The following is a 14957-nucleotide window of genomic DNA, read 5'->3' on the forward strand; positions in this document are numbered from 1 at the left end:
ATTGACAGTGATGGATAATCCACTACACCCCTTGGTAAATTGTGCTGGTGTTTAATTACCTTTACAGCCAGAAAGGAAAGAAAGGAAAAGTACACAGTGTGAAGAGCCCTGAGGGTTGTGTGGTTATTGCTGGTACCTGACTGCTCACCTTAATCCAGCTGCTGGGATGATGCAGGGGATGAGATGCTCCAGCACTGGGGGCTCGTTCAGCCCATGGGGCATCCTTGAGCTGTCCTGGGGACTGTGCTTGGAGCCATGTCTGGGGCTGTGGGAGCCCTGCCTCATCCACCAGCAGCTCAGCAGCCGTGGGGCTGGTTGCCAGTGAATGTTTACAACAAATGGCTTCAAGTTAGGAAATAAAGAGGAATATACTTGCCTGAGGACAAAAACTTGTGTTGGTGTTGGGAGGAAGGAGCCCAGGTCAGCACAGACTTTAGTGCTGTGCTGTTTAGCACTGGGTTTGCTTTGACCTACACAAGGGATGCTGTGGTATAAGAGGTCTGCCCTGCCCAAACTATCCCCTCCAGCCTGGGATTTTCTTCTGTGACTTCAGCCCTTTTGGTGTGGCAGCTGGAACACTGTCAAGGCTTGATTTCTGAACAGCTGGGCTGTCACTGTGTGACTGCAAGGGATCACACCACATCCCACCACTGTGGGACAGAGGCTGCTGCAAAGAAGTTTGTCTGGACTCCAGAGCAGCAGTGGGACTCCCTTGTCTTTCCCTGGCTTGGTAGGGCAGGCTGGGGGTTGTGTTCAAAGCAGCAGTGTGTCCTCTTGCTGCCCAGAAATTGTTCAGCATCTCAGAGACTCCTGCAGAGTGATGGCCCTCCAATCCAACAGCTTGGCAGCCTTCATAATTTATGTGAGGCTCCGATCTCTTGGGCCTCAGGGTGGCCTCTCCCATTGATTTTCTTCTAAGCTTCAAATAACTCCCAGCCTTGCTGCTCTTCAGCTTCAGCTGAGCTTCACTCTGGTGCCGCAAGCCCTGCAGTTCTTTCCCCACGTGGGTTGTTCCCACCATCCCTCTACTCCCCCATCTTCCTTCTCCCTTCTGTGGACTGTAATAACTCTTTTTGCCACTCTAAGTCAACATTTGCACCTTCACCATTTTTTCCTTCTCCTCTCCTGTGGGTCTTGGCAATGCTCTGGTGCTGGTGGCCCCTGCTCGGCCGGCCAGGGCAGCAGGAGCATGGCAGGAAGGACATTACGTGGGAGAATATGCATGTTCACAGCTCAGAGGATTAAAGGCCCGTGTTCTTATCACTGCAGAACAGAGTATTATAAATCCAGCCTTAGAATACCAAATCCCCACGCGGCTCGGCCATTGTTTGGGAATATTAAAAAGCTCGGAGACAGAAATAATCAGTTTCCCAATGACACGTTGTCAAATAAAACATTTCTCATATTATCCCTTCTTTCCCCTTTCTCTCTCCTGCTCCCTCAGTTGGATAATTTAACACGAAAAACAGATTAAAATGAGGCTGGCTAGAACGCCTCCTAAGTTTGACTCTTTTTTTTTTTCCCCCCCTTTTTCCCAGGAAGCTCTCCAGGTGTGTGTGGTGTTGTTAAACAAGCAGCTGCCAGGAAGGGGTCAGGGACTAAAGGAGTACTTTGGAATTGAGCTGCCTGTGATGAGCCCTTGGTGCTCACCCAGGGGGCTGGCACAGGCACCCCTAGCCTTCCCAGGCAGAGAGGGGCTGTTGTCCCAGTGACTGGCAGAGCAGAGATCTCTGGCTCATCCCCAAAGGATGTGGGAATTGTAGCTGGGCTGGGAGCCCTTGACTTCCTTGAGCCAGCCCTGTCATTCCTGAGTCAGAGGGGGAATGGCACACCAGGAACCTCTGTGCCTTTACATCTTCTTGTAGGTCTTCCCAAGCAGAGAGATCTTTATTTAATATGCCAACAGGTTTATTTTTTCCAGGACATTTCCCAGGGGCAGATATAAGGTGAGCCCAGCCAGGAAGATTCCCAGCCCCAGGCCTGCCATGGGTGCCTGAAGCCCTTCCTTGGCTCCACCTGGCACAGCTGCTCTTCCTGTAAGATTTCTGTCACTCTGACCTTTTCTGAGCATCTGGCATGTCTCTGACTTTGCTTTTCCATGGAGGGTGAGTGTCTGTGTGCCCATGGGTGCAGAGTGCTCTGCCCTGCAGCCCTTCCCAGTGGCAGAGTGCACAAAGGAGTGAGCGATACCCAGCTGGGCAGCTCAGGGAATTGGGGATGAAGGCCTTGGAGAAGATTTTTCCCAGCAGTCACATCCAGGAGTGTTGTTCTGAAGCCCTTCTGCACCAGAAGAACCCTCTCTTTGCTGTAGACATGCTGGCACAGGAGCCAGACCTGGTTTTGCAGTGGGGTTTATTGTGTTGCCCTGCTGTGTCCTTGTCACCTGGCCTGGCCTCCCTTCTGGTGTGCCATGGTCCCTCTCCTGCAAACTGGGTTTCTGAGGAGATGCCAGGGGTGTGGGTGGCTCAGGCCAGGGAGCTGCTGTGATCCTCTGAGGTCTCCATGCATCAGGCACTGTACAAATCCAAGGAAACCCATGTCTGCTCTCCCAGGCTGAGGTGTCCATGCTGGTTCTTGTTTCTGGGCATGGAAGGCCATGGTGGGTCTCCACCCATCTGGCCTTGAACTGCCCTGGTACTGCAGGGCATAAACCTGGGCAGCTCATCAAGCCCTGCCCCTCTGCCAGGCAGGGATCCCTGAGCATCTGCTGGGCAGCAAAACACCTTTCCTGATGGAAATTGGGGAACTCAAGCTGAGCAGTGTCCTGAACCCCCGAGTCCTGCATCTCTAAGGAAAATTTGGAGGGGAGGAGGGGGATCCTGATGTGGGGTGTGCTGGGCTGGGCCCCTCCTTTGACAGGTTGTGGTGCAGGGAAACATCTCCTGAGGCAGCTCATCCTGTCAAACTGCACTTTGCACTGCCACCTCTGTCACCCTGGTTTTTTAAGTTCTTCTGAGCCTTCTGATGTTTACATTCTTGTAATGAACTTTCTCACGCACTTTCTGTAAATACTTACTGGTTTGCATTCTTTTATGGAGGAGGAGGAATTTGATGGGCTGTTGGTTTGTCCAGTGTCATTGGAGAGGTGGCACTGTCACCCTCCAATCCACTGTCACTTTTGAAAATCTATAAATGTCAGAGTCAGAAATTAAACTTCCCTCTTTTTACCTTGGAGATTCCAGTGTCTGTGTCGTTTTATTTGGTGTCCTAGAGCGACTCACCTCCTTACAGCTGCTCCTGTTTAGGAGTCAGAGCCGTGCTCAGGTGCAGCCTGGTGCTTTGTATGGAATGCAGAGGGAGCATTTCCCCGCCTCTGCTCTGCTGTAGAGCTCGGTGCAGCTCTGGGCCAGGGCATCCCAGGTGCCCAAGGAATGCCTGCCCTGCCCTGGCTGTTCCTGTCATGCTGCAAAGCCCTGGTCGCTCGTGCTGCTCCTGATTTACATGCCCTGCCTTGCTTGTCTGCCACGGGATAAAATTGCTCTGATGCTGCAGAGATTAAGAGGCTGGGAGCTGGCACAGTCACAGCTCTTGTGTGTGTGGGGATGAATTTAACTTCCAGAGCAGCCAGAGGCAGGGCTGGCTCCCTGTGGTACTCCCTAGCCAGGCTGCCTCGATGTGGCACTTCCATGGATGAAGAGGATGTGCCACTTCCATGTACATACAGATATTTAGAACTGTTTTTTTTGTTTGTTTGTTTGTTTTTTGTTTTGTTTGGTTTTTTTTTTTTTTTGTTAAAGATTTTTATTTTTAATATTAATGTTGTTGAGAGCTGTATTGAATAAAATTTGGAGGAGAAGAAAGACAAGAGCTTTGTAGAGAATGTCTGGGTCTGGAATATGTTGTGCTGTGCCCCAGCTCTGCAGCTGATCTTGAAACCACAGGGAAATCAGACCAGAAATGTTGGAGCTGGGCTTACCATGCCTGGGAGTATCACCTGTGAGGGGCCATTTCTTGTACCTTCATTTCTGGGAAATGTGTGTCTCTGCTAAGGCTTTATTGCTCCTGGGTGATGGTTGGGTTGTTTTAATGAGTTTTTTTCTCCTAAGTGGTGGACTGTGATCATCCCCATTCCCCTTCTCCCTGTGCAGGGGTCCTTGGGGTCCCAAGGAGTGAGGTGGAAAGAACAAAGTCCCTGGGAAAATGGTCAGAGTTGAGCTGGGGGTGTCACTGTGCTATTTCCAGCTGAAAAACATCCCTGGTATCCTCATCCACCTGCCCATGACCTCACACCCGGGAGGTGGCTGCTCCAGGAATCCACCTGTGTGTGGTTAGGGGGTGTGGAGGGAAGAGTGCTCTGGGGGTTTACTCAGAGCATGCTGAAGCACTGGAACAGATTGTTCAGGGAAGTTGTGGGTGCACCATCCCTGGAAGTGCTCGAGTTTGGATAGGGTGTGAAAAAACCTTGCCCTAGTGGAAGGTGTCCAGTCCTGGCCCCTTAGTTTGGGAAGGACATTGAGATTCTTGAGTGCTAACAGAGGAAACAGCGAGGCTGGAGAGGGGCTGGGAACACAAACCCTGAGAGGAACCCCTGAGGGAGCTGGGGGTGCTCAGCCTGGAGAAAAGGAGACTCAGGGGTGCCCCCATCACTCTCACAGCTCCTGAAAGGTGCCTGTGCTCAGCTGGGCTGGGCTCTGTCTCCAGCAGCACTGACAGAACCAGAGCAAACAGTCTCAGGCTGCACCAAGGGAAATTCAGGTTGGATAGCAAGAAAAGTTTTTCACAGAAAGAGTGATAAAGTTCTGGAATGGCAGCCCAGGGAGGTGTGGAGTCCCCATCCCTGGGTGTGTTTAACAAAGCCTGGATGTGGCACTGGGTGCCAGGGTTGAGTTGGGATATTGGGGCTGGGTTGGACTTGATGATCTTGAAGGTCTCTTCCAACCTGTTCATTCTGTGAATTCTGTGTCCCTGCCCATGGCAGGGGGTGGAATGATGGGCTTTAGGATCTCATCCACCCATCATTCTGTGATTCTATGGCCCTGCAGCACCCCCTCACCCCTCCCTGCCCCCCTGACAGCGCGCTGTGCTCTCTCTGCAGGGTGGGCTGATCGCGCTGCTGCTGCTGCTGCTGGTGTTCATGGTGGCCCTGTACGCCCAGCGGCGCTGGCACAAGCGCCGCCGCATCCCGCAGAAGAGCGCCAGCACCGAGGCCACCCACGAGATCCACTACATCCCCTCGGTGCTGCTGGGGCCCCAGGCCAGGGAGAGCTTCCGCAACTCGCGCCTGCAGGCCCACAACTCCGTCATCGGCGTGCCCATCCGCGAGACCCCCATCCTGGACGACTACGAGGACGAGGAGGAGGAGGAGACGCCGCGGCGGGCAGAGCCCAGCACCAGGGAGGATGAGTTTGGCAGCCAGGTGACAAGGACACTGGAGAGCCTGGGCAGAGGCGGGGAGGAGAAGCCTGACTACGAGAAGAAAGGTTTGTGGCTTTTCTCTCTCTGCTCTGCTGGGGAGCGGCGCGTTCCCCGGGGGATTTCGGCTGAGGCGTACTTGATTGCTTGCATTTCTAAAATCTGTCTGTCAGGAGTTGCTACACCCACCTCTGCTTATTGAAATGTTATTATGAGCCATTTAATATTGTTCACCTGCAATGCACAGTAAAATGCATTTGAATAAACAAAAGCAAAGCATATTAGTGCTGTGAGTGACTCCAGCAGGAGCGAGGAAGGGGTGTGCTGGCTTGCTCTGTGCAGGGAAAGGATCTCGGGGTGGTGCTGAACCATCCTTCCTTTCTTGTGCAGGCTTTTCAGACAGACCTAGCAGCCACAGTGGCAGGGATGGGGACAGGGACTCTTTTTGGCTCCATGGAGGAGCCAGGGATAGCCTAGGTGATGCAGTGTGTCTGGAAAGCAGCTCCCTGCCCTTGTGATGGTCATAAATGGTAGGTGAGGTTGACAATCTTCCACCCTTAAAATGCTCTTTACTCTTTCGCCTTTTAAAGAAGGCTGTGCTGATTGTGATGGGTATTGTTGCTCAAACAGATTTGGAGGTGCTGCCATCCTCAAGTGCTGCTCTGAGCATCCCTGTTGGCATCTCTTGGTGTGTGTCTGGCTGTTACCAGCCCATGGGGTTAAGAGATGTTTCCTCAACCCTGTGCTCAGTGAGAATGAACAAATGAAAGCCTTCATATCTCATAACCGAGCTACCTTCTTTCTTCTTACATATTCTCTCCTTTGTTTTGCTTTTCTATAAATTATTTAGAGTTGTGTGAGTGGGGAAGACAGCAGTAACTGCATTTCAGTGCTCTTCAAAACAAAACAGCAAACAAAATCTGGAGCAGAATATTAAACTCTCCAAGGGCTTCAGGGACTGGCAATAATGAACTTATACAGACTGAACCCCCTGCCCCCAGCTGGAAGCTGCCTGTGGGATACTTCAACTGGGAGAGATGTTCCCAAATGCTCCCAGCAGCTCTGCTTGTGATGCTGTGAGGCTTTGTGCCTTGGATGGAGGCAGGTTTGTGCCTTGCCTAGTCTGATCCTTCCAGACTGTGCCAATTCACTGTATGCTTCCTCCCAGATGGGCACTCTTCCCTCTTGGATGAGGCTCTGCTCAAGGAGCCAAGCTGTGGTGTGTGCTGCTTACTCCTCCCTGCTGAAGCTGCTTAGAGCCTGGGTTGCCCAGGATGAGGTGGCTGAGGCTCAGATCTGGGGTTTCTAGACTGCAGACATAAATAGGTGTGCTGTGGGTTTCCACTCTGACCTGGTGGCACACACAGGGGAAATGTGGTGACTCAGACATGCTGCTCCCAGGTGCTTTGGCCTGCACATGAGCAGCAGTCACAGCTGCATTCCTGTGGGGATGGGGATTGTGGAGTGGAGAAGCTGCAGCTGGTGTGAGCAGACAGCAGGTACCTGGAGATCCCCAGGGACTGGAAGCCAGTTCAGCTTGGGCATGGCTTTGCAGCTGGATTGAAGGTGTTAAGGAGGCATTAAGGGACACCCAGCTGGAGTGTGGCTGCAGTGCCACAATGAGATCAGCCTTTCCCTGGTGCCCAGCTGGCACTGCCAGGTTTCATTGTGGTCACTGGGGATGGCTGTGGAGCTGTGCCTGCATCCCAGGGAATATCTCAGAAGGGCACAGGGCACTGCGACCCCAAGATGGTGAAAAGTCTCTGTCGTGGCCCACCCGTTCAAAGGATGGATCGAAGCTCTTCAGTTCTCAGTCTCAGAATTGTTTATTGTATCTTATCTATAAAATTTTTCTCCTGCCCTGCTGAGGTCTGTCCAGCAGGACAGTTCCAGGCACTCTACCTGCCCCAAGGGTGGTGTTATCTCTTTATTCTAAAAGCTAACTATAACATGTTTACAATTACTTTCTAATACCTATCACCCATGTTAGACAGTGAGCTTCTACTCTAAACCAATCTAAACGTGCCAACATCACAGCAGAAGGTGGAGGTAGAGAAGAAGAAGAAGAAAGGCTAGACACGCCCAAGTCCTTCCATCTTGTCCCCAAAACCCCCATTCGTAAAATCCCAAAATCTACTCTTTCATCCAATGATAATTTTTATATAATAATGTAATAATATTATTATTACATTATTATATAAAATATGTAATAATAATTAATATGTAATAATTTTATTATTACACTACTTAAACTGCTGTGGCTTTCAGGTCTTCATACAAAGCTGGTAATTTGCTCCATGGGCCATACTCGAACAAACAGGTGTTCTGGACCCTGTGTGCCAGGGTCTCTGAGCCCCCTGGCAGGGGTCCCAGCAACTCTGGACTCCCAGAGGGATGTCCTGAGTCCCGACAGGAACCCACCAGCTCCCATGGGAAAAGCTCTCCTCTCTCTCTGCTCTTGCTGAGCTGCCTTGTGATAAGGCATCAGCTGGGACTTGTCAGCAGGCTCCAAACGCTGTCGTTGCAGGGGCTGTCAGCAGAGGCTCTTTCAAGTGTCACTTCCCAGCATTAATTACCAGGGATGGCAAATCCAATGGAGATGGAGCAGTTCTGCTCCATCCCAGCTGCCTGTGCTGCAGCTTCCCCCCTGTGCTGGGCACTGACTGATGGCAGGTGCTCTCCCCAGCACTGGGGATTTGCACACCCCTCTCTTGGTGTCTGTTGGGTCAGTTTTTCTTTCCGTGAGGGAGACTGTTGGGGTTTTTCTTTGTTTTGTTTTGTTTGTTTTTAGTTTTTTAATTCACCACTTCTGGATGTATCTAGTCAGGGAATCAGGCAGGGATTTGCTCTGGATGGCTCTGCTCTGTGCAGTCTCTGCCCAAGAGGCCTGAGCAGCACAAATGTTTTGCAGATCACAGCTCAGCAAGCCAAACTTTCCTCCCCAGCTCAGGCAGTGATGTGGATGGGAGGGATGCTCCCGTGTGGTGGCAGAGCATCTGAAGTGAATCCCAGCACAAACAAAACACAGGAGTGATGTGCTGAATAATGACATCTAGCAACAAGCGTGTCTGAGTGATAAAGTTAATGAAATTACAGGTTCTGACCTGATACCAGGCTCTGCTGTGGGGAGATAAACAGCAGGGCAAAGATGAGATGTTTATTTCTCCCTAGCTGCAGTTGTAATCTGGATGCACTGTGCAGGGCCATTAACGTTATTACTGTTATGCAAAATCATTTTTGACTTGGGGGGAAAAAAAAGAAAAAGAGCAAAGAAAGAAAAATCTCCCAACTGCCTAGAAAATGTAAAGCTGACAAAATTAGAATTGCAGCAGGAGCACAAGCTGACCTGGTGACATTGTACAGAGCCCAGATGAATTTAGACAGAAGAAAAATCCAAGGCAGTTTAGGAAGAAAAGTAGAAAAGTAGTCTTTTTTTTTTTTTTTAATAATAAAATGAAATGGAGCGAGGCAGGAAGCAACAGCCAGGCTGTCCTAATTATCCAGAATGATCCCTTGAGCTGGGATAGAGCAGGGACTACTCTGTCTCCTCATGGGTTTGGGTACTCTCTGGCAATTGAAAGGTCTCTAGGGTTTTGTGCTCAGTGGGTGTGCATGGTGCCAAGAGGGGTCTGCTGGTGTGGGGTGCAGCTTCTGGGGTCTTGGTCTTTGCTGGGGGGACCCTCCCTCTCTGAACTTAGCCCCAGTAGGTACATGGGGTTCAGTGATGATGGGAATTTGGGGAGATTTGTGCAGGTGGTGTCACCTCCTCACTGCCTCTGTCCTCACTTTCCTGGGGAGTTTCCAGTCCATGCTCCTCATGAGTTCTGCTCTCCTGCTCTTCCCAAGCAGATGGCCTCAAGCTCCATCCCTCTGGGAATTCCTCACGTGCTTTTCTCCTTTAATATACACAGCTCTCATCCTCACAGACACAGCTTCATCCCACAGCAGCAGGAGCCCTTTGCTTTTGTCCATCAAGTCCTGTTGGAGGGACTTTGGGCCCCAGTCCATTGCAGGTGGCACTGCTCCATCCCTGTCTGGGATGCACTGGATGCACAGTGATGGAGTTGGCAAACAAAGGTAATGTCCAGCAACCTCAGGATGGGATTACCCACAAGTTCCTCATGGAAGATTTTGCCAAATCAAATCTCCTAAGGATCAGCAAGAAATAGAACTTCTGCCTGGTGAAAACTGAGGAGAAATCAGACTTGAAAATCGACTGTCTGCAATTCCACTCCTGCAACAAAGGACCCATCTTTATTTCTCAGTTTCTTTCATGTTCGAAAAAAGAACATTTCAAGCAGGCTTTTGTGCTGGCTTCACAGGCTCTGCAGTCTGGGTATGGCCTCCAAGTCTAGACAGGAGACAGGACTTATTACTGATGGTTCCAATGATTAATACCATGGGCATATCAAAGGTGTGGTTGGGCACTCATCTTGAATTCCTCTCCTGGACTTACTTCTCCCCTGCTGTGTTGGCTCAGGTAAACCTCTGAAGTTTCTCTTACTTAATCCATGGATGCTTTTCTCAGTAGTGGTAGTGAGATGCTTTTGAGCATTCCTGAAAGATGGTCTGGCTCTTAGAGTGCACCTGGAGATGTGGATCCAGCTCCACTCTGCCACGGGCTGCTCTGATCACCCTGAACATGTCATTTAATGGTCCAGTCCTCACCTGGGGGTTGGAGAGGGAGCCAAGCCAGGCAGCAGGCAGGGCAGCATAAGGAAATACTGAGAGCTGCTGATGTCAGGGCTTGTGTTCCCCACAGCCTCCCAGCCAAGCTGCGGGGTGGTGCAGCCCAGGAGAACTGTGGGAGAAAGGATTTAGGAAGGGAAGACAAATGGCTGTGAGGTAACAGCAAAAAGCAGGGGAGGGATCCTGATGATGGCAAGAGAGAGCTTCCTATGGCCCCCACCAGCACTGGAGTAGCTGTTCTGGTGGCTGCATTTCAGAATTGTTTTTTCTTCCAGTGGAGACTCCTCTGGGGAGAGGTAAGGCAGGGCTGTGGCTGGAGGGAAGGATGTTGGGGCTGTGGAAAGGGACATTTTGGGGGCTGAGCTGTGCAAGAGGAGGGCAGGTAGTCAAGCTGGTCCCTAGAGTTGCATTTATTGCAAATACCTGAGCTCTGCAGTGTGTTGGAGAGGAGATTCAGAGTATGAGTGTGAGTTGGGGGTGATGCCCTCACAATGGACAGGTGATGGGGCTGCTCTCTGTGCTGGAGAAGGGAGAGCACTCAGGCAACAGGAACTGGCCTGGTAATGATGTCCTTGAGGTGACAGCCTGGTGTCCCTGAGGGGACACTGGTGCCTGCCTGGGCTCATGGCTGTGCCAAGGTGTGCCACCCCTGGTGCCCACACTGGGGCTGGGAGCCACTGTCTGCTGCTGCTGTTGGCTCGAGGAGTCAGCTGCAGTTCCACCCTGATTCCCAGCATTAACCAGAGGCTTTCTGAGCCTTTAATAAATAAAGTGATGGCTTAACGTTTGCTGGGGCTGAAGGCTAAAATGGGACACTGCATCAGGCCAGCATCTGATGTGTCTTGGGGCTGTTCTCTCCACTGACCTGATGGGATCGTGACCCTCTTTGTACGTGATCAGCTTTTCCCAGCTCTAATCCCAGCCAACTCCTTCTGTAATTTATAGGGACCTTTGAAAATGTATATTCTCATAGCTTGCCAGAGAAAAGTGGTTTTTTGCAGTCCTCTAGTCCTGTCTGAAAAAAACAGCTGCAACTTTCAGCTTTAAAGAAATGAAAAAAAAAAAAAAAAAAAAAAAAAGGTGGGGGCTTGACAGGGCAGGAATTGGCTCCTAATTCAGGGAAGCACTTCCAGACATGCTTAGGTAGTGTCTCTAGTTAATAAAGATGTTTAAGCTGTTTTCAAGCCCAGCATGTTCAATTGTAACTGAATGGAATGTATTGAGGAAGGGAATGAGGGCCCCAGTTAGAGAGGTTACACCAGCCATGCCATTGGTCTTTGGTTTGTGGTGATGCCACCTCAGACTTCAGTGTGGGTTAGAAAATGTCCTGACCTGCCAGGGAAAAGCTGTGCTTTGCAGAGATAAACACTGTCCTAATTAAAATATTAATGTATTAACTGTCTTTGGAGGTCTCAATGGAGAGATGCCAGGCTGGAATTTTAGGTTTGTTTTGTTCATCCCATTGAAATGGTTACCTCCACCCCAAATCTGGGTTGTCCTCCCCAGTGTGGGGGGAGGGAATGGTGGGCTCCAGGACAGGGACCCTGTCCCTTAGATCCCCAAGGAAGTGGATCAAAGCAGCATCACGGATGTGCGGGAGCACACTCAGGACACCTCTCCCACAAGAGCCATATCCAACATAGTCCTGCCTCTAGGAATGGCACAGAAGGGACAGGGAACCTCCTGGGGTTTGGGGCTTTCCTCTGGTTCTTCAGCCCCTGGCTCATGGGTTTTGTGGCCCATGCTTAATGACCAATTAAGGTTTAAACACCCAGGGTCAGCCAGGGCTCTTCCTGGCTCATGGCAACTCCGCTGTGGAGAAGAGGATGGTGGGGCTGGCTCCTGCTAAGTTTTAATGTTTTTTCTCCCCTCTCTTTGCTGCAACCTGTTCATTAATTTGATGAGACAGAGGAGGGAAGAAGCAGCTGGAAAAGTGGCTTTGAATGGTGCCATAGGGACTGGAGCAGAAGCAGGGTGGTTTATTATGCCAGCATTTTGCTGAGCATCCTGAAGAGATGCTGGATTTGTGAAGTCCTCCTGTTTTGCAAGGCTTGGACTGGTCTCACCCTGATATTCCACAACATCCCAAGCTGAAGAAATACCCTTGGTTGCCCCCTCTTCCAGCCACAGCTGGGTGACTTCTGGCTCCTCAAGTCAGCAGCAGCTCCTGAATGAGGAATTTTGTGGAGTTTTGTGGGGCTGCAGATGCCCAGTGGGGATGTCATGGCAGTTTCATGTGCAGTAGTCCTGATTCCCCAGGTGTCCAAAGTGTTTTCCATCCAGGCAAAATCACAAGCTCATGGAAGATAAGCTGTGAAGTGCTGGCTGTCCAAGGAAAATAAGCCATCAGGAACTATATTTATATAAATGCCAGGCACACATTGTTCATCACTTTGTGCATCACTATGAATGTTTGATAAAGCACTACATTATTTAAAAGTGTAGCTGGGCTGTGGGACAGTTGTTGACCAAGATTAGCTTCAAGATGACTCTTTTTTTTTTCTCAGTTTTTTTTTTCCTTCCTCTGATGGAAAATCTAAAAAAATAATATGATGGTTGTTTACTTGCCTTGGGGGATCTCAGGTGTCCTTGTCTCTCCTGAGTTTCTCAGCTGGGTTGCATCTTGTGTGCAATACAGAGGACCTGGGAAGACCTTCAGCTCTGACTGGGGCTGTCACAGAATCCTGGAAGGGTTTGGGCTGAAAGGAACCTGAAAGACCATCTGGTTCCAACCACCTGCCATGGGCAGGGACATCTTCCACTAGACCACATTGCTCCAAGCTCCATCCAACCTGGCCTTGGACACTTTCAGGGATGGTGCTTCCATGGAATCAGCACAGAGTGAAAACCTGCCGCTGGTTTCTGAAGTCAGACCGATCAGAAGAGGATGTGGGATGAAGCAGAACAATCCCACAATGTTCCCCCCATTTCTACTGGAAGTACACAGATGCTGGTTAGGACTCAGCCCTTGGGATGTGGGGCTCAGAGCTGAGGCTGCTCTGGATCCTGTCACTTGAGTGAGTGATGGGCTTGTCTTAAACCAGAGAACTCAGCCCTTTTTCTCCTTGGCTTTTAGTGGCATTGTGGCTCCACCAGTTGGCATGTGGAGATTTTTCCCCATCATTCCATCCCAGACTTGTGGGTTTTATGGGGAAGGGAGCAGGGAGGGCAGCTGCAGCACCACCTCTTCACTCTGTTTGCGTGTCCTCTTCCCATCGGTTGTGTTTTACCTGGCTATGGCACCGAGACGGTTTTGTCAGCTGGCTCCTAAGGAAGATGGATTGAGGCTGGGCACCTGTGCTGATACTGGGTCTGCAGGCACCTTCCAGCCCTATTTATCATTAGGCACTGACCTCCCTGAAGGACCAGTGGGAGAGGAAACTTATTAACAAGGTGCTTCAAATCAATCCTTTCTGACGGCCCTGCTGAGTTACGGCATTTGCTGCGACTCTCCCACTGGGTCCTGTGAGTGTGGCAGTGCTCAGCCTCACTTCTTTACCTGTGTGGCTTGGATTGGGTTTCATTTTGATATCCTGGGCTTTCTGGGTGTTCCCAGGTCTTCTCCTGAGCCAACAAACCAGCTCTCAGCTCATTCTCTGCTGCCTCCACCCTGCCCAGTGCGGGAGGTTGTTGGACCTTTTGGTGCCGCTTTTGGAGCTGAAGCTCCTGGCCACATTGAGAGATTTTGGTAGTTTGTCCTTCTCCTGTGTGTTGGCATCACTCCCTCAATCATCCTGGCATGTGGTACAGCATTGTCAGTACTGTGAAAAATGTCACCGTGTCCGCTGGGCAGAGGAAATGTATTTGCTAACTAAAAAGTTAATTCTGCACCATGCTGCTGAGCACAGAGTTGGGAGTGGTGGAGACTGGCCAGGGACCACTGTGCCACATTTCCCACCAGTACTGGCCAGCTGTGGCTGTTCCTGGAGCCCTGTCCTGCCCACATCCATCCTTTGGGGTGCTGACACTTGCTCACACTCACTTGACAAAGTGCTGCTGCCTCCAGGTTTGTCCCCCAGCAGTGGCTCCTCAGACAGATGGGGATGGGACTTTTCCTGCCCTCAGCGAGTCCCTGCCCCAGCTGGCTCCACGGGCAGTGTCTCCTCTGGCTCTGCAGAGCTGCAGGAGCTGTGTGGTGGAGGGAGGGAGCTGGAGGTCAGTGCTGTGCTCTTGAGCCAGTGTCTCTCCTCCATGCAGCCTTAGCCCCGACTGCTCCATGTGCCCATTAGCACCAAATCGGGAAGCTTCCTCCAGAGGGTTATTTAACTTTTCAATTATTTGATAACTTGAGGAGCATCAGCTGATACTGAGGGTCTGCCCATCTTCCCTCATCCTCTCTGCTCACTGCCTAAGCAAAAAAGTTATGATGTCTCATAAAAAACCCCAAGTTAAGGGTTTTATTAGGGCTGAAAAAAATGGGAAATGGAGTCTCTGTTGGACTGGACCTCCTCAGTGCTGGGCTGGGGGGAGATGGGGCAGCACCCCACACCAAGGTTTTTCCTTGCAGGACAAATGGGATATAGAAATAAATCCCTGTACATGTTAGGGAAGGGGTGTGCTGGAAAGTCTTTACCCCATTGAAGAGCTGAGGGTTTCTTGGCCAGAAACAGCTCCTGGGAAGGAGCAGCTGGAGCAGCCCCAGGAGGGCAGGGACCCATCAGTTTTCGGGAGGTGCTCTCCAGGCAGAGGTGTGAGCAGAGGCGGGACTGTCAGACCACAGCTCTTCAGTGTTTGATCTTTCCTAATATGTTTATAATTACATTGCATTATCTTAATTACCAACAGGAGAAGTGCGGGGAGCGGGGGAGGAGGGAAGGGAGGGAGCTGGAGAGGCAGGGAAGGTGCAGGGTGATGAGTAACTCACAGCCTCCATCCACAGGGCCACGGCTGCGGTTGGAGTTGGAAATGATGCTATT

At 50.8% G+C, this 14957-nt stretch overlaps 1 protein-coding gene across 1 annotated transcript in view; it reads left to right on the top strand.

The window, feature by feature from the left end:
* The window catches only part of ASTN2 (astrotactin 2), a 299849-nt gene that overhangs the window by 46855 nt on the left and 238037 nt on the right, over positions 1–14957 (top strand). Inside the window, exon 3 of the mRNA XM_030231263.2 lies at positions 5036–5420. Coding sequence (XP_030087123.1) covers positions 5036–5420 — 385 coding nt within the window. The remainder of the gene's footprint in view (positions 1–5035; positions 5421–14957) is intronic.

The sequence above is a fragment of the Serinus canaria genome, chromosome 17, assembly GCF_022539315.1.
Source record: "Serinus canaria isolate serCan28SL12 chromosome 17, serCan2020, whole genome shotgun sequence".
Classification (NCBI taxonomy): Eukaryota; Metazoa; Chordata; class Aves; order Passeriformes; family Fringillidae; genus Serinus; species Serinus canaria.